General features: G+C 42.8%; 1 protein-coding gene across 1 annotated transcript in view; it reads right to left on the bottom strand.

Annotated features, from left to right (window-relative positions):
- runx1t1 (RUNX1 partner transcriptional co-repressor 1) overlaps positions 1–12,103 on the bottom strand; it is a gene marked incomplete at both ends in the record, with an annotated part of 54,380 nt that extends 42,277 nt beyond the window's left edge. The window contains one exon of the mRNA XM_079231591.1: positions 12,076–12,103. Coding sequence (XP_079087717.1) covers positions 12,076–12,103 — 28 coding nt within the window. The remainder of the gene's footprint in view (positions 1–12,075) is intronic.
- Between the last annotated feature and the right edge of the window lie 6,406 nt (positions 12,104–18,509).

The raw sequence follows: 18,509 nt of genomic DNA, 5'->3' as shown, positions 1-18,509 counted from the left end.
GTTTCCACCAAAAAAATTGCACAAACAAATCTGTTTCACAGGAGTTATGATGGACTAATGGAAATGTGCTACAGTTCCTTTAACTACAGCAACAGGAACCAGATCATTCCTGGCTCCCCTCCCGGCCCCCGGGGCCCAGGGCCCAGCCCAACTCACCACACAATGGGCCGGCAGAATGAGAGGAACCGCCGGCCATCCAGAGATAGCCTCGGTGGTCAGGAACCAGAAAGGGAACCAGAAGGGGAATCTGGAAGCGGGGGGAGGAGGATGGGAGCCTCGAGAGCAATGGAGAAGAGAGGGGTGAGGATGGTTGGCTGGTCGGGGTCAGGATGTGTGTGAGGGGGACAACGTTTGTGTGTGTGTGTGTGTGTGTGCGTGTGTGTGTGTGTGTGTGTGTGTGTGTGTGTGTGCCCATATCACAGTCAGTATTGCAGTGTTCCGATAAACGTCTTGTTCTCATGCAAAAACAAACTTGCACTCACGCACGCACATTATACTCAGCCAGGTTGAGCCAGGATGTTTTTGCTTGTTTTCAGGTAATAAAAGTTGGAACATGTAGTTGTTGGATTGAAGGTGGATGGAGGATAGTTGACGGAGGACGAGGGTGGTGATGACCTTGGGCCTGACCCCACTGTCCTGCCTGCTTCCCTGGGTAAGCAGACTGTCCTATCTTGCTTCTTCAGACATGGTCTGGGGCATCAAACAGTGAGTCAAACCAGAGCGGCCGTGGACCCTGAAATTCCTGATGGCAGTTAGTCATTGAGACAAACATTAAAAAGTGGAAGGCGTGAATTAAGTGAGAACAAGAGGGAAGTCTGAATGTGGTCCTAATCCTCCTGACTGAATATGCACACTATTTTTGGGGTCTTGGGGGTGAAACACACACGCAGACACACACACACGCACACTCGGTCGCCACTGTTTCCATGACAACAAGAGGAGCACATGTGTTATCCCGTCTGTCAAACTGTAACTGTGTATTTTAAAAAGTGCTAAATAAAGCTATACTTACTTACTCACATGCACACACATATACATATATACAAGACAGGGAAAAAGAGACAATGGAAGACGGCAGAAAGGAAATAAAAAGGCCAATAGAGCAGGAAGGTAGATTTTCTTTCAGTGTAGTTGTGACAGGAAGGGACCACAAATAAAGTGACCACTAACTCAACGTATACATCTGTGACTCCCGTATTACGATCGATTGAACACATCGGCAGTAAGTACAGCATCTCTTTTTTTGTGCTTTGGCCCTGTGTCTGGCTTGTAAAATGAAACATTATGTCCTTGCTTCTTCCTCTGGCACAAGTGCACCATTACTGCCGTTCTGAGACGCTAGAGAGAGAGAGACACTGTACAACCTTTCCGAACTCAGCAGTATCACAATTTATGCTTTTTGAGAGATGGAAGGATGTCAGAGTGTGCATATACCTTGAGTACCTCTTAAAGCACCTTTTAAATTAATTATTTTATTAGGATCTGTGAATTTGTGTTCTTGATGATGTAATTTTCCTCAACATTCAAATGCACATCCTGACTTAATTTGCAGGGTGTGAATGAAAACACTCGCACGTTGGATGTAAGAAGACTATATTTAAAGTGACTCCAGTGTGCATACGCTGGTTTATCTTTCCTCACTTATCAACAACTGTATGTCTCCATCTATCTCACAAAATGAGGCAGCCTCACATCATCTGAAAAGCAAAGACGCTTTTTTTTAGCTGCAGGCTGTTACAAACTTTCTTCCACATACCATAAATACAGTATTTTTCCACAACTTCTTAATCCCCAGTTGTACTATAATTTTCTAATACAATAGAGCAGCTATATAAAGTGTATAATGTGGCTCGCATGTAGCTGTGGTTACGACTGGCTATGTGAACTCCTTCACATGGACAAGTTAAATATAGGTTGACAGATTCCGTATGTTATTTTTCCTCAAATGCGGAAATGCTTCCAACGTAGAGGCAGTTTAGCATTAATGGCTGTCTAAAGGAGAGACAGAGAATCTCAAAAACACATTAGAAGTCTGTAAGCTGAAGCTTGTATCCAGGCTCAACAATTTGGAAACTCGTGAAGGTTGTTGACCATCTTGTTCGGGATATTTCTCTCTCTCTCTCTTTCTCTCTCTCTCTCCATCTCTCCCTCCGCTTGACTCGGTGGCTTCTGGCAGCCGTCTCCAGCGGTTTAGAGTCACTCACAAATGTGCCCCACTTGATTTTCTCCGTTTCCCACTTTCCCCAATTTCCCCAATTTCCAGGGTCTTGTTCTCCAATTGGCAAAGGCAAGCAGGCTTATATCAGAGCCACAAACACATAGACCTCACGCACATGCTTTAATAAGCTGGCTTTTATTCCAAAACACAAGAGTCCCATTTTTGATTGTTCCCACACTGGTCTAACTGAGCACTGGTACCTAAACTCTGAAGCATTACGTCAAATATATAGTAGACACAGGCTATCTAATGCTAAACTAATTTCTTGATTATTAAATTATCATGAATTATTTAAACCAACAGTGTATTCAGTGTAATTCCTTTTCAATGGTAATGGTAAACAAACATTGGATCAGGATAAACACACACGTGCTTGAACGTGTGTGTGTGTGTGTGTGTGTGTGTGTGTGTGTGTTGTCCACCCTTGATCAGCTAGTGACTTGGTCTTGTTATTGTCCTATCAGGCAAAGGCCCGGGGCGTTGCACGACTAATGCATCAGCGTCTTTGGCAGTTAGGGGCATCTGCCGCATGTGGCTGCATGTTTTTCTTGTCTCGTAGCCTCAGGCAAAGTAGCAAAACCAAAGACTTGTTGTATCTAAATACAGACCCTGCTCGTGTGAATTTAAGAGGTTTGTCTCCAAATCTGTTGTAGCTGTTTGCAACCTAACAATACAATTCTAACTTGTATTTATGTCACCTGATCTGAATTATGTTGCTAACCTTAACCAAAACTATATGTTAAGGGAAACCTGTCACTTCGATGAACTGGTGTTGTGTTACAATAACACCCCTGATTTAATGGAACATAATTGCCGGTAACTCAGCATGCCTTTAAGCGGCTGAATGACAAACGTAGAATATATGGGTATGTGGTGGAATGAGTGTGTGCATGTTTGTGCATTCAAGAAACTGAATCAAAAATTAGTATTTTTGAACTTGCAGTATGTGTGTATGCGTATTCAGGTCTGTTCACACGACACTGTTCACCTTGACAAAAACACACCACCTAACATGACACACTCAAAGCACACTCTGCATGCTTTCAGATTGATAACCTTACCATACTGAGCTGCTTGTCTTTGTCGACATATTCAATTTCTTACTGTCTGTGAGCATGTGAGAGAGTGCACACCTGTGTGTCTGTTTGTAGATTACTGTGTGTGTGTGTGTGTGTGTGTGTGTGTGTGTGTGTGTGTGTGTGTGTGTGTGTGTGTATGTGTGTCTACATACTGTACTACGTGCAGTTCAGCTCTGTGTGTGAGGTGGTTTAATTCGGAAACATAACGTTGCAGCTGCGAAACAATAAGCGCAGCTGTGAATTATTATGTGGACAATTTAATATTGCCAAAGAGGAAATAGCAAATTGAGATCTTAATTTTGCTGTACTGCTTAAGTGTGCAGCAAAATGTTTGTGTCAATTCATGTCTTCTTGTTAAGTTATTGGATGGGTCCGTGATTCTATTCTCTTCATTCCTAAATGGGTAGTAGAGGTGCAGACAGAGACCCAAGGGTCCCACTCAAACGCTTCAGGGGAAGGGGCTTTCCTCTCACTAAAGCATCCCCAAACGAACAACTATAAGCAATAATGTGTCCTTTCACAAGGGAAGCATAAAAACCAGAAACCAAAATTCTTTGCAGTCATGGAAAAAGTGAAGAGAGAACAAAAAAAGCCAAAATACTTTATCTCCCCCCCTCTCAGTGAAAGTTATTACATTTTCTGAATGGTATGACTTTCTAATAGTTAGCATATGTGAGTATGTGTGCACAGAGAGAGAGAGCAGTAGTTGAGGATAAGTTAATAGCACAAGCAGAGGGGGAACTGGGAACCCTTGGCTTATAAAGGATACTTGTTTCTCTGCCTCACCGAAAACCAGATGTTGACACAAAAGACATAGGGGGAGGAGGGAAGACAGATGTGCAAGAAATTACCGTCACTCTGGCCAAACATCTTGAAACATCTGCAAAGAAATTTCGGACCTTACAAGGGGAGATGGATTTATGCTCTCTCCTGGATTTTTATTGCTCCGTGAGAGCCCTTCTCCCTCCTCTGCTCTGCACGTTCTCTCAGTGTTACCAAGACTCAAGAGTTTTGCCGCAATCTGGAACTGGTTATATCCTGGAAAAAATCTGAGATTCCACAAATGGCTTTATCGCGCAGAGAAGACAACATGTCCGTACACTGCAGGAGCCATAAAACTTCAGAGAGTTCCGCAGTATGAGCCCAAATCTGCATGAGTCCAGTATCACGCCGACTAACTCGATATGCAACACTATAAATGTCAAGGTACATTGCAATGCAGACACCGCTTTGTGTGTGCAGACATCCTGCACATGTGGGGCCAAAAACATAATTCATATCATATTTCTAAAGAGTGGAGTTTGGTTACCATGGAGACACATAATCTACGCTACTATGAAACGCGCAGCTGAGGATGACATGTCCATATGGTGAGAGTACGACAGAGGGGAGGAACAGATGCTTTGATGAAAGGGCTGTCAATCGCCAATCCATAAGAGCAGCTGGGGTCATGAATGTATATCAGATGACACTACAGGAACAGATACAGACAAATATATGTGTAGATAGATAGATAGATAGATAGATAGATAGATAGATAGATAGATAGATAGATAGATAGATAGATAGATAGATAGATAGATAGATAGATAGATAGATAAATTGATTTATAGATATATAGATATATAGATCAATGGATATATAGATGGATAGATGGAAAGTTGGAAAGATAGATAGATATATGGATAGATAGATAGAAATATAGATAGATCTCTATCAATTCATTGATACACAGCTGCAGCCTCACACCTAATCCTCACGACTCCCCCTTTCTTTACTTAACCACCACCTTCAGACAGAAAACCAGGACTTTTTGTTATCCCCTTGGAGAAAGTAAACAGTAAGTGTGATTATTCTGAACATAATCTTCTTATTTTTTGAGGTAGAAATGCCATCAAATATCATTTTGTTGCGATAAAATGGACTGTAATTTTGTTCCTGCCGAAGATTTTATCGACTGTGAGCATACAAACACTTAGCGGGGTGGCGAGCAACAATTCAGGCTATTGAAGGTTGGATGTGGATGTGGGGCGGGAAATACTAGAGACAGGATGCACTAGAAGTTAAACAAAATAGGGCTTTTACTTGTCCCCATTTGGGGAAAATGGCCCAGCTCCTTTCATTTCTTTATGTAACCCCCACTGTCTCCTGTGCCTCTCTCTCTTTGAACCAATTTCCAAAATGGCCCTTCCTCGAAATAATTGACACTCTGCGTTTATCATTTGAGGCACCTGCTGTCGGTTTGACAACAAGACAATCAGAGGGAGCGAGTGGCCTTTGTCCCATTGTCCCCTCTCCCTGTTTGTCTGTGACACTAACTGACAACAGCTGGAAGCCCTCTCTTCCTACAATACCCATCATGCAAGTCAAATTCAACCACAAAAAGAAAAGAGCCTCATTATTTGACTGCAGTGGTGTGATTTTAACCAGCAAGTAGAGGAAACAATGATTTAGTTGTGTCTGTCTGCTGCTGATGGTAGATAAAAGACTTGCAGCAACTGGAAGTCTTAAAACAACATGGTTCGGTCTGCTCTGCAGTTGTCGACTGCATTTTATTACGGTTATTAAAGAAACACATCTTAAATGCAGATGTGTATTGGCTGTTTGCTTCTCCTCACACATACACACATGTGCTGCCACACATATGGGTTCAGACATTCACAATATGTCAGCAGACGCATGCGCCCATGCAAACACACACACACACACACACACACACACACACACACACACACACACACCATCACCACCCCTCCGTCTTCTCTCTCTCTGGCTGTAATTGACTGAATACGTCAATAGTCAGAGGGAAAAAAACCGAGGGTCCACTGTCTGCATTTATTGATCTGCACTTCTCTCTTTCTCTCTCCCCCCCGTCTGCTGGTCTTAATTACACTTCTTTTTACCAGGCTAGTCGGGCCTACACTCCGGCGACTGCCCTTTTCATGAAGTGTATCGTCCAAATCCATACATCAAAATTAATGAGAGAGAACCGAGCTGTAAATCAAATATGAGGGGCATCCAAGCTGATAAGCAGGGACGGCGATCGTAAATTATGTCCTTTTAAAACAGTAACAGAAGGGTTGAAAGAGAATTATTTTCACATGCTCATGCAGGTCAACGTTAACAATGTAGAATTTTTATGGAGGAAGCAACCTCAGTTGAGGTGATTAAAAGCGCTAAAGCATGACGGGGCTGAAGTGAGGTTTCTCCCCTGATGCTCCCTCTTTCTCTTCCTCTTCCTCTTTCTTTGTCTCTTTTTTGTCAATTTGTCAGATTTTCTGCCTGCCTGTTTTTTGTTTGTTTTAAGAGCTGTCTGTCTGCGCTTAGCCCTCCACCTCCCTTCCTCACACACACACACACACACACACACACACACACACACACACACACACACACACACACACACACACACACACACACACACACACACACACACACACACACACACCGGGGGCCGAAAGGACTTTTATGGTCAGGTTTTATGGACTGACAGCAAAGCAAGCCGGTCCATTCTTCAACAATTGTCCTCTCGTGAACTATAGGGAGAAAAAAAGGCTCCTAATCGCACAGTTTCACAGCTCATACTCGCCATCAATCAAACCTGTCTGTGTGTCCTCGGCATTTGTGTGAGCGTGTGTGTGAGCGCGTGTGTATGCGCACGCTCCCACCACCACCAACCCAAACCTCTCCTGAATCACAAAACAAAAGCTATTAGAGATGGCAGCGCGGTAATCTCTTTCCACATGTGCCCACACATGTACACCCTTTTCCTTTTCATACGACAGTCACAAAAGAGATGCAAAAACACAGACACACACACACACATACACACACACACACACACACACTTCTACTACTACATTTTAAATGTAAATTGTGTGACAGGTGAATATTGAAGAGGTGAGAGATAATGGGGAACATCTTCACTCAGCCACATTATCGCCGCTCCGCATCACTGAGAAGTGCCCATTCAATATCGTTACCTTTGCCGGAGTGCAGGGAGAAACACACGTTTGTGTGTGTCCCTTTGTATTCATTAGACACACTGTATAGACACCTGCATGTGCACTTACACTCGCACACACACAGTCACAGAATCACATCCAGTGGCTTATCTTTTGGAATAAGAAAAGGGGCTTGTCAGGATGGCACATTGTATGTATGTGTGTGAGTGTGTGTGTGTGTGTGTGTGTGTGTATGTGTGTGTGTGTGTGTGTATGCGTGTGTGTGAGCGGAAGGCAATGTGCATTAGGGCGATTACAATATCAGCCGACTCCAGATGGAGACAGGAAAATAAACAGTGGGAGAGAGAGAGAGAGAGAGCGTGAGGGACATCATGAGAAGGAGCCTAAGAGAGATTCTGTGTGTGTGTGTGTGTGTGTGTGTGTGTGTGTGTGTGTGTGTGTGTGTGTGTGTGTGTGTGTGTGTGTGTGTGTGTGTGTGTGTGTGTGTGTTGCGGTCTGCCTGTGTGCGATACAGTTTGAGAAAGTGAAGTTAATTAACAACTCAATCCTAGTCTATATAGAGCCGTATGTGTGTGTTTATGTTGTCCTGCACATGTCTATCAGTGTGTTTTAGTCCAAGAACCCTGAACTATAATGTAGATGCAGTCGACCGTCTGTATTTAGAATTACTACTACAGCTGTCTCTACTGTATATTACTGTTTTTACGACAGTTAAGGAAAGGAAAGGTCAACGTTGGATTTGGAACTGATTATAAAGATGATTTCCCATTTGTTTCCTGGATGGCTTGAAGTGCAAAAACCTGTGAAGAATTATCTGTGTCCTTGAAACATGATGAATCGTCAGACTCTGCCCTATTGGCGTCTTCTTCACTTGCTCTATAAGTCTCGCGTTATCTGGAGTAAAAACACGAACAAAGCCAATAAAATCAGTTTGTAGTGATCATTGTTGACTTTGACATTAAATAAGCCCCTGTAAAGGCCAACTCACAACTACAATAAAACATAGACCTCTTGCTTTTGTGAGAGCCAGAGAGCGAGCACACACACACACACACACACACACACACACACACACACACACACACACACACACACACACACACACACACACACACACATACATACACACACACACACACCTGCACACAAATCCATATACAGACCCACACATATGCGAGTCGTTTTATACCGCTGCTGCTCTTTCATGGGTGATGAAATTCAATAAGCAGTGAAGAGAACTGCCCTCTCGCTGATAACCATCAATGGGCCTATTGATCTACAAGGGTGTGTGTGTGTAGGTGCATGCTCACACACATACACATCGACTCTCTCCATAATTCACTCTGGGACTTGGTAAGAGATGGCTCTGAATAATCAGAGCAGATCTATACATCTTGAAGGAGTGCATGGAACAGTGGTTTTAGTATCCAATTTGACTGCTGACATTTGTCCCCTGATTGCATGGCTGCTTCAAATGAAACCTGTGCCTGTTTCAAAAAGCTCAACCATCTTCATCCAGTCAACCATCTTTATACACCATGCAATAACAGAAGTAAGGAAAGATGGATAATATATGTTTTCTTGTTTTTCCTTGAGTGACATGTCAAACAAACCTTGATTGAAACCACATTGAACTCCAGGACATTGCAGTGACATGATATTCCGATATATTAGCCAACTGAGCACCATGAAAGCTCACTTATTCCAAGTATACGCAACAACCAAACAACAACCAACCTGTCTTACTCTTGACAGCATTTATATCATATGTCGCCAGCCCATGAATAACGTAGCTCGTGTTTGCTTCTGTATGCTCGACAAAACCAACAACAAGAGCTGTGTTTAGCTGATTATTTTGCAACTCAACCACCTTGAATAAAGGCGATGCAATTTTTCTGGGCATCATTCAAAACAAAGCCTATGTCTTTTGGTGGAAGAGTATTTGCATCAACATAGCTTTGAGAAAGTAGTGCCTTACTGCTAATACAGAAAAACACAAGGGGGCTTCACAATGTAGCCGGCATATTAACTATGTTGAGTCATCATCACTTATTCACCACAAACCTGGACCGCATCCAAACGTCTGCGTGTCATACTTAAAAGAAGTGCTTTGTAATCACATCACAGAGCTGGAGCCTCGATATGATTCTGTGCCAAAAGAGAAATCCGTGTTTTCTCTCTAAAATAACAGTAATTTATTGTTTGAGGCTGCGATCTAAAAGCGGTGTTTGAATGTATCATACACTACAAGCTATTAGCTCTTTGCATCAAAACGCACTGAAAGAAAAAAGACGACATTCTTTTTCAACTTGCCAAACATGTATACCCGTGTTTCTGTGCTTGTGTGCGCCAGTGTTTAAGTGTGTGTATGAAGGTGATAATAAAATGGCTGCCATCCTTTTTGCAAGGCCACGTCTGTTTCTGTGAGTGGCGGTCTGATGCATTTGACCCTACAGCCTGAGAGCTGGGTGGAAGAGGGAGGGCGGGGGAACAGGTGTGAGGCAGGCTGGTGGCTGGACAGATGGCCTCTGGAAGTGCTCGCTGATGCTGCAGAGCCTGGACCACTGAGAGTTAGCAGCTAACGTTAATACAAGTCTGTTTATACAGCTAGCACGGACGATGCAGCAACACAGCCACACACACACACACACACACACACACACACACACACACACACACACACACACACACACACACGTGCAACCAAATGCACACACAAACACAGGGATAACCTGCAAACAGCACTTATCATTTACTCTCCCCTCATCACCAGCCCTGTTTACCTTTCATTTACTCCTTCTGTCCCTCTGTCTCTCTCTCTCTCTCTCTCTCTCTCTCTCTCTCTCTCTCTCTCTCTCTCTCTCTCTCTCACACTTTATCTCTGTAAACACACACACTCCAGGTAATGGTCTTTTCAGTCAAGTCACCACTTTAATGGAAGTCCCAGTGGTCACAGAATAGAAAACAACAATGGATGACACAATAAATGAGGGTCAGGTTAACCAATTAAAATAGAATGACCACTGCAGTAAATAATGATAGCTAATACTGATAATTAAAAACTCCAAATATTGCATCTCCATTTGGATCACTTAAATAGGCTATACTAACTCTATAAGGCTAAATCATCATGACAACCCAATGCAAGTCTAGTGTGATGGATTCACAGAAGACATGAGAAAAGTGTCTGACCTCAATGCAACTGCTCATAAACACGTATCCGTTGTATCTATATGTAACTGTGCGAAGGCTACATCTGCAGTGGGTCACGCTTTTTGGAGGAGTTAACAATCACTCTCTCGGATGCCTACAAAGCTTTGCATGGGACTGATCGGCATGCGTAAAAAATGCCCAAAGCCCTGTGGGTTTACAGGAGATATTTTCCTCCCTCTCTAATCCGAGCCGTGAGAACAGGCGGGCATCGACAGCATGTCGAGCCCCAGCCGTCTCCTTCCCCAACCCGCATGTCTGCTCTCTCCTCAGTCGGGGGGAACACATTCCCACTGGAGTAAAATATAGCCCGAACACTTTCATTTCACCCGTTCGCCACTCCATAAAAAAAAAAAGAGAAGCTTTATTTTTCTTTGCGCTTTTCGGTTATGTGGCAGCGGGTGAAGATGGAAACTTCATATGGATTTGAGCTTGTGATAGTCAGTGGCGGAGCTCCGGAGGATGTTTTCAAATGCAAACTCTGAAATGCAAAGTGTCTCTGTGAGAGCATAGAGAGAGAGAGAGAGAGAGAGAGAGAGAGAGAGAGAGAGAGAGAGAGAGAGAGAGAGAGAGAGAGAGAGAGAGAGAGAGAGAAGCTCCTCACTGAGCACAGGGATGCAAAGTCGCTGCATCTAAGTATCTTACCACAATGTCTTTGAACAGAATCATGTCACTAATGACAATGTGTCTTATTTAGTAAATAGTTTACCATTTTCATTCAATAGGAATATTCTATTCAGTCAGTCAAATCTGTGAATTTCAGCTTGTGTTTTATTTTTTGATAAACATGCATGCTCTCAGCACTTCGTGGCACATTATTGTCTATCCCGTGCTGAGGAGTGGCGATGCACGCCCCGCTGTAAAACACACGTTTTAGTGCCCATGCTTTCTGGGGATTATCAGATGATATTCACTTTGCTATGATAGGCAGATCGAAAGCGAGTCACCAAACGTGATCCGTGATTGCCTGTTGCCCGAGAGCAACTCTCCATAGGTTCAAGCTCATGAATTGATATCCGATTTTCATGGAGACACGCAGGGGCAGCTGCGAGTCCACTAAACAAACTGAACCAATAATTCAGGGAAAGGATTGAAAGGAAGGCTATTTATTCTTCTAATAACGCAACAATTAACTTGTTTCCTAAAGTGTATATTTAAATGAGTCACTTGTGTAATGTTAGGATCTAGCTCTTCAACTTCAATTTCTCAACTAATAAAACAACTATTTTCATTGCTAAGCCTGCTTCTCCCATAGCACAGACACGCTTTGTTCGCTCCTGCAATACATTTGTCATAGCAGTTCATCTCAGACAATGAACATAACAATACAAATAAATACAAAAAGCTATGTCATTATAGGCCGACATATGTTGTGTTTTTACACACATAAGTCCACGTCTACCACTGGAGCACAACAGCGTGTGCACCCCTAACATTAAAACAAATGAAACAAATCATAAATGTAAAATTATACAGTGGACCAGCAGCTATTTCATGTTTTTATCTTCTTAATTTGGTGCACACGCGGATATGAGAGCTCAAAATGCTCATTCAAGGCGTAATAAATGAAACAAATCACAACAGCAAGAGAGCGGCCACTTACACTGAAAAGAGGCAGAAATTCCCACCATGCGGTACGTTGATGTGAGGGCTAAATAATTTCCAGTCCTTTTGACTCCGCGCAAGGTCCCCTCGATGATCCGCTTGTATCGGAGAGAAAAGCTACAGAGTCCAGCCAGCTCTCAAGGGCTCAAGCGGTAGACTTCCAGCAGCTCAGAATGTGGTTCAAACTCCGACAAAAGAAGAAGGGAAGCTCACTGGGTACAAGTGATCAGTCACTGGGGATAGGCAGGATGGAAGAAACCGGGAGTCTTGTAAAAGCGCAGATACAGAGAAGGAGGAGAGATGAAACAGAGATGGAGAGGGAGAATGCAGCAGTGCGCAGGGCACCCGTCTGGTTTCCTATCCGTCTTTCGCACTTTCCTCTAAAATCCTTTTAAACGTCGAGTCGGTCGAGATCGTAGAAATCGTTTTTTGTTTATTTTTTTTTTTTTTTTACATATGAGAGAAATTCATGCACACACCCTCGGTCAAAGGGGCTTCTTGTTTTCTGCTTCTCCGTTGGCGTGGGGAAGAGGAGTAGCAGCACTCTGCCTCCAGTCGGCGGTGCGCAGCAGAGCCAGGTGGCGGTGGGCGGTGCCGAGGCGCTGCTGAGGAGGGGGAGGCGGCGACTGGGCAGCAGCATCTGTGTGTCCTAAAACAGGTTGGAAAAAGCGGGGTCATATCAAGTCGAAGTGTTTTCTACTGTACCAGCGGCCACCAAAGCTTCTTCACGTCAAGGGCTCAGGGAGATCACCCCGAGGTTTTTTGTTTACACAAGGACGCAGAAAGTTAGTCGATAATTGAAGGAAAACATCACAGTGTTCTGTTCTGTCTGCATCATACCTCGGTAAATGTCTCCTCTGTGTCCATACTGGCTTCAATTAAATCAAATCCCAATGCAATTCCAATGGACACAATTTCTCTTTCTGTCAAAAAATGCCACACAAAAAACAACCTCAAAGTTTTTATTTTTGACTGAGAAACAAAACACATGACACCGAGATTTTGTCATCACTAAAGCATCGCTCCCTTCTTGGGAAATACTTATATGCAGAGAAAAACAGTAATGTTATAGCAACCTCAATCTGTCATCTCCAAATCAATCTCAGCTTGCCGATCCCGATCAGAGGATGAAATCGTGCACAAATTAAAATTTTCGGGACATTTCCCGGAAATCTAGTTCAAATTTGCACTAAATTGGGGACATTATTCTCTTTAGGAAGTTGCATTTACGTCTAGTTCATGAGCACAATCAATTACACTGAAATTACTTTTTGAGGGAAACAAAGATAACCTTTACATCTCTGTTTACTTTCGGTAGTAATGTATTATTATATCCAAATATGTATGCCTACACATTTAACTACATACATGAACAAGGTTATTTATTTAGTTTTGCTTGGGACCCCCTGGAGTGTCCTCAGGGGCCCCGAACGATCCTTGGACCCCGCTTTAAAGAACAACTAGCACAGCCAGCAGTGGAGTGTGATGGACGAGAACCAGCCAGTTTAGAGCTAGTTGATTGGTGTGTGTGTGTGCAAAGAAAGTTGGGTCTGCCCACACACACGCACACGCACGCACACACACACACACACACACACACACACACACACACACACACACACACACACACACACACACACACACACACACACACACACACACACACACACACACACATCTCTATCTCTCCCTCAGCTGAAAAAGGTCCAGGCAGGCTGGCCTGCAGTAACCTAAGGCAAACACTTTCACCAGACCATCTGGAAGTCATCTCGCCCGCAGAGCCGTGAAAGCACAGAGCAGAAGCTACGTTTACAACTCGGTGATAACAACCGGTCCACTTGAACTGCATGGTTGAACAAGGCATGCACCAAAGCCCGTTCATAGCATCTCAGAAATTAAAAGATTTGGCTGTATTCTATTGCTCATTTACTTATAGGCATTTTGGCTGAAACTAAATAAGCGACTAAACGACTAAAGTTGACAAATTTTCCTCCGGTCTGTGTTCAGACTGCTACTTCTACCCGGTCTCTAGTTCCTGGGAAACACAAAGGATACACGTGAAAAACACTTGTGTGTATTTACTGCCGACATATCTTTCAACTGTCATGCACTTCGTCCAGTGCATCGTTATCACAAAAGTAACTTCCTCCACTTTAGTAACATAGTGTATGTAAAACATTCAGTGGATTATAAGCACACCATCGACACAGAGCTTATGTTCCCTCAACGCAATCTCTGTGGGGAAAAGATGATGCCATTAATGGCAATTGTTTGCAACAGTGCCATTGTGCATTTCTCTTTTTTTCACCTCATCGTTCTCTCTCTTTCATCTCTCCCATGTCTCGCTGCTTCTGCGATGAGTTTTATTGTGTTCTCAAGGGGAATGTAGATAGATACTGTCTCTAGCACTCTCACAAGTGCAGAGCAAGGACTCGGTGCTCTGCTTCCATTTTCCAGTCTGGGTCCTTTTGTCAATTTATGACAATGGCAGTGGGCTACGCAGGATGTGTGAATAGATTTAGGGAAAGAAGTTAAGGGATGGAAAAGGAGGGAGGCAGTATTGAACGATAAGAAAACAGAAAAAGAAAATACGACGTGGCTCTTAATGAAACGAAGGATGAAGGGAAGCTTGTGGTGAATACATCTTTGAGAAAAGACGAGTCAGGCATGAGAAAGGTGCAGAGGTAATGTGCCCACTCAAACTGAACAACCTAACGGGGTCAGAAAAAGCAGCGTGGCTGTGAGGATGCCGTCACTCCTCGCCTATTTGTGTCCTCTGGCTTGTTCCCGGAGAGCAAGTTCTCTCATGGCAATCACAGTGAAACATCTTGACGGCCGGAGGCACAAGGATAGGCGTTGAGGAAACCTGCAAGGGAAAAGAGAATAGGGCAGTGATCTGTGTGTGTGTGTGTGTGTGTGTTTTGTGTGTGTGTGTGTCCTGCGATAACGGTGCGTGAGAGCAGGAAACACACAGTGCCTGTTTTTGCTGCAGGGGTTCCTGGAAGTCAGCCGCCCAGTGTGATCGGCGACATGCACACACACACACGCACATGTGAGGACGCACACACATATACACACAGGATACCTCGCCTCTGAAAAGGAAAAACATGCTGCGTCTGATACATGTGGACACAGACAAGCAGACTTCCTGCATTTTCCCACCTACTGGGCGGCCACCTGTAACACAGTAACACACACGTGCTTGTGTACGCACACACACACACACACACACACACACACACACACACACACACACACACACACATATGCACACACAGATGCACACTACATTCGTGGAGACAAAGCCAGAACACACCAATTTAAGTTGGGAGTTGACAGTAAACAAGTGCCATTCGAACCCCTGTTATTATCTGGCATCAGGTCAACAGAGCCTGAGGCCAAGCAGCCTCACATCAACATCATCACATCACCAGCAACAGGATGAGCAGAAAGACAACTAATATAAAGAAGCGTATAGGGATGGATTTTCATGGAACAATGTGTAGTATTTTATGATTGGCTGAAATCTAATCTAATATAAATACGTAATTTTTCTTTCGTGTTTAATCGCGTAAGCACATCTTTTAGTTACCTTAGAATGAGCCCATCATATCTACACACTGAGAGGTCCTCCTTACTGAGCCACCATGTTTGCATTGCCCAGAACTGACAAATCCAACACTGGCTCTACATAAGGTCATTCGCGTTTTCAGGTTTCCTAGTTGATTGCCGTCGTTCTTCTACTTCTTCTGCTTGGCACACAGGAAGTTGAATAGATATGGACATTGAACGGTTTTCCGTCGTCATTTGACTAGGACAAAAGAAAATGGGGATTGTTGTTAGTTGTTATGGTGACAACACATCAGTGTTGTCACTGTTCTGTTGTCACTGTTCTGTTTTAAAGTATCTCTTCCACTTTAGTCTCTAAAATGGTCAGCAATGTCTTTGTAAGAGTATACAGTATATGTGAGTATTACAGAAATACAGGGAGCAAACCAACTGTATATACACTAATTGAAATTAGACCCATTTTGATGAATTACAAAAGTGGAATGCTACTTAAATATTAATGTATAAGTGATGATAATCCGGTGATATAATCTAGAATTGTAAAACACTGACGGGGGCCTATAAAAAAGCTTGTCCAAGGTAACACTAACTTGCAGTTGTCCTCAAGTTATTAAGCAACGATTGAATAACTGACAAATCTTTTATGGAGAGAAAAAAATAAAGTAACATTGATGGAAACAGGGAGTGCCAGTTTGTCAAGGGACTTTTAATAATTACCCTCCCAAGGTTAATTGATTAGAAAGTGCATACCCTAGAAAGAGTCATGAATTCCGTGTTAACTGGCTTACAATTTATATTTGAGGATATATTTAGGGGTTGTTGGTTTAACTGGAGGTATTTCTGCCACATGACATTCCATCATCAACATGACATTTAAACACACACATGCCATACTGAACTGAATCAAACGCAATCATTTTTCCTGTCACAAAATAACTAAATATTGGAATATGACATGACACATTGCAATGAATTAAATGTAACAGCTCAAACTAAATCTCTAACCCTCCTTTGATAGAGCTGGAAAGGGATTGTGGGAGGGAGGAATAGAGACAGAGCTGCATGATGGGATAGCAGCTGCAGTGCAGCATCTTATGCAGGTACAGTGTCTGGAGAGGGATCTCACGCACACACTGGGGTATTATGGGATTCAACCCACCGTCTGGCTCGTAGCAAAGGAGAAGAACTAAGTGGGCGAAAACTGACAACCTTGCTGTCTTCCATGAGAATGTAAATGATCTTTCCAACTTTTAGAGAAGACTGGGTAAATGTCTTGACAGCATACAAACATGTAAGACAATAACTCTCAAATCCCACCATTGACATGTTATGTCATTTTATATTATAGGACAACATCCATGTCTAATGAGCAAACAGATAAGTTGTCATCCTCACAAATATTTCACATTTAAATGTGATGTTTGCTTTGTGAAAGTAGAGAATACCCCATTGTATTGTCTTTGCGTACATAAAATCCCAAAATGGCAGATATATAGGACTGCACCTGACTTTGCTTCTCTCTTAGGGCTCGGAGGGTATCCCACAAAGCTTTGAGGGCATGCAGTTTTTCCATCTGCATTTTATGTCAACACGGGAGAAGCTCCCTGCCTGTTTTCCGCCGCCACTCCCATGTTCCTTCTGGTTGTGAAAAGAAACTTGACATATAAGATCTGAGAAATTTTCTGTTTGATTTTCTGTTTTTTTCTTTAGTCAAAGTGAGCAGAGCCTCTGAAAGTTGACACACGATTTTACACGGGGGATGATGGAGTGAATACATTTGCCAAGACGGGACCACGATTTAACAACTGGAAGTGTACTTAATCAATGAGACCTTTAAAACGCATCTTGGGAAAATTAGGAAGCCTGGTATACTTCACGTATCCTGGGGGTTTTAAACTTACACAGGCATCATTAACTGCTCAGAGACAAAACCTAACAGGAGCTCCCACCATATCCATAGTTTTCACCCCAAAAGAAGGAACACATTATGAAAATGCAATATATGCATTTCCTTTCCAGTGAAGGTTTTGCCCTTTGTAATTCCTATACCCTCAAAGCTTCTGTTTCGACCCCTTTGTTATAATGCCACTCGGTGGATGAATCATCTTCTGAGCCTCTTGATGTTGGTCAAAGAAATGTACAATGGAATTCAATTGATGAAACTACTCGTCAGCTCAGAAAGTAATAAACCACCTACCATTACTCCATAGTCTTGGGAAAAAGAAGTGTGTGCTCATTGTTTTCCATGACACAAGAACACACTTCCACTGTTTATTCTCCTCACACAAGGACACATTTAGTTGAATGAGCAATTTGAAGGAAAACGTTGCATTCATTAATATTTCACAAAATTGTCGTACAATATTGCCAAAATGTTTTCTTTTATGATGGATTAATTTGACCTATTTGTGTTTGGTGATACAATGATACGTGCATTATTTGATTCTACTGTAGATGATAGCAGATTGAGATACTACCACAGGTCCAAAAGTTTGAACGTAGTTTGAATTTATTAGTATTATGGTCAAATTCAAATGACTTTGTAGAGGAATTAGAGTCTTCGCCATCAGCTAAGGGATAAAAAAGGCATTGTTGCTATCATCACACAGTCTAATCAAATTCTTCAGGTACAGAGGGAATACTCACGCCTCTGGCATTGCATTTACAATGACATTTCTTCATGTTAGGAAGAGATTTGGGAGGACAAGCAGGTGATGCAATCGGAAAGATATCATGTAGAAAGAGCAAGGATCTTTGAGGAGAAAAGAGAGAGAGAGATGACAGATCGAGAGAAAGGTGGAGTTAGAGATTTTGTGAGCAGCTAGTGTCTAACCATGTCTGCATACTTATGTGAAACAGTTC

Source organism: Taurulus bubalis, assembly GCF_910589615.1.
Source record: "Taurulus bubalis genome assembly, chromosome: 16".
Taxonomy (NCBI): Eukaryota; Metazoa; Chordata; class Actinopteri; order Perciformes; family Cottidae; genus Taurulus; species Taurulus bubalis.
The sequence above is the reverse complement of the archived record's forward strand: the minus strand, read 5'-3'. Positions and strand labels throughout refer to the sequence as shown.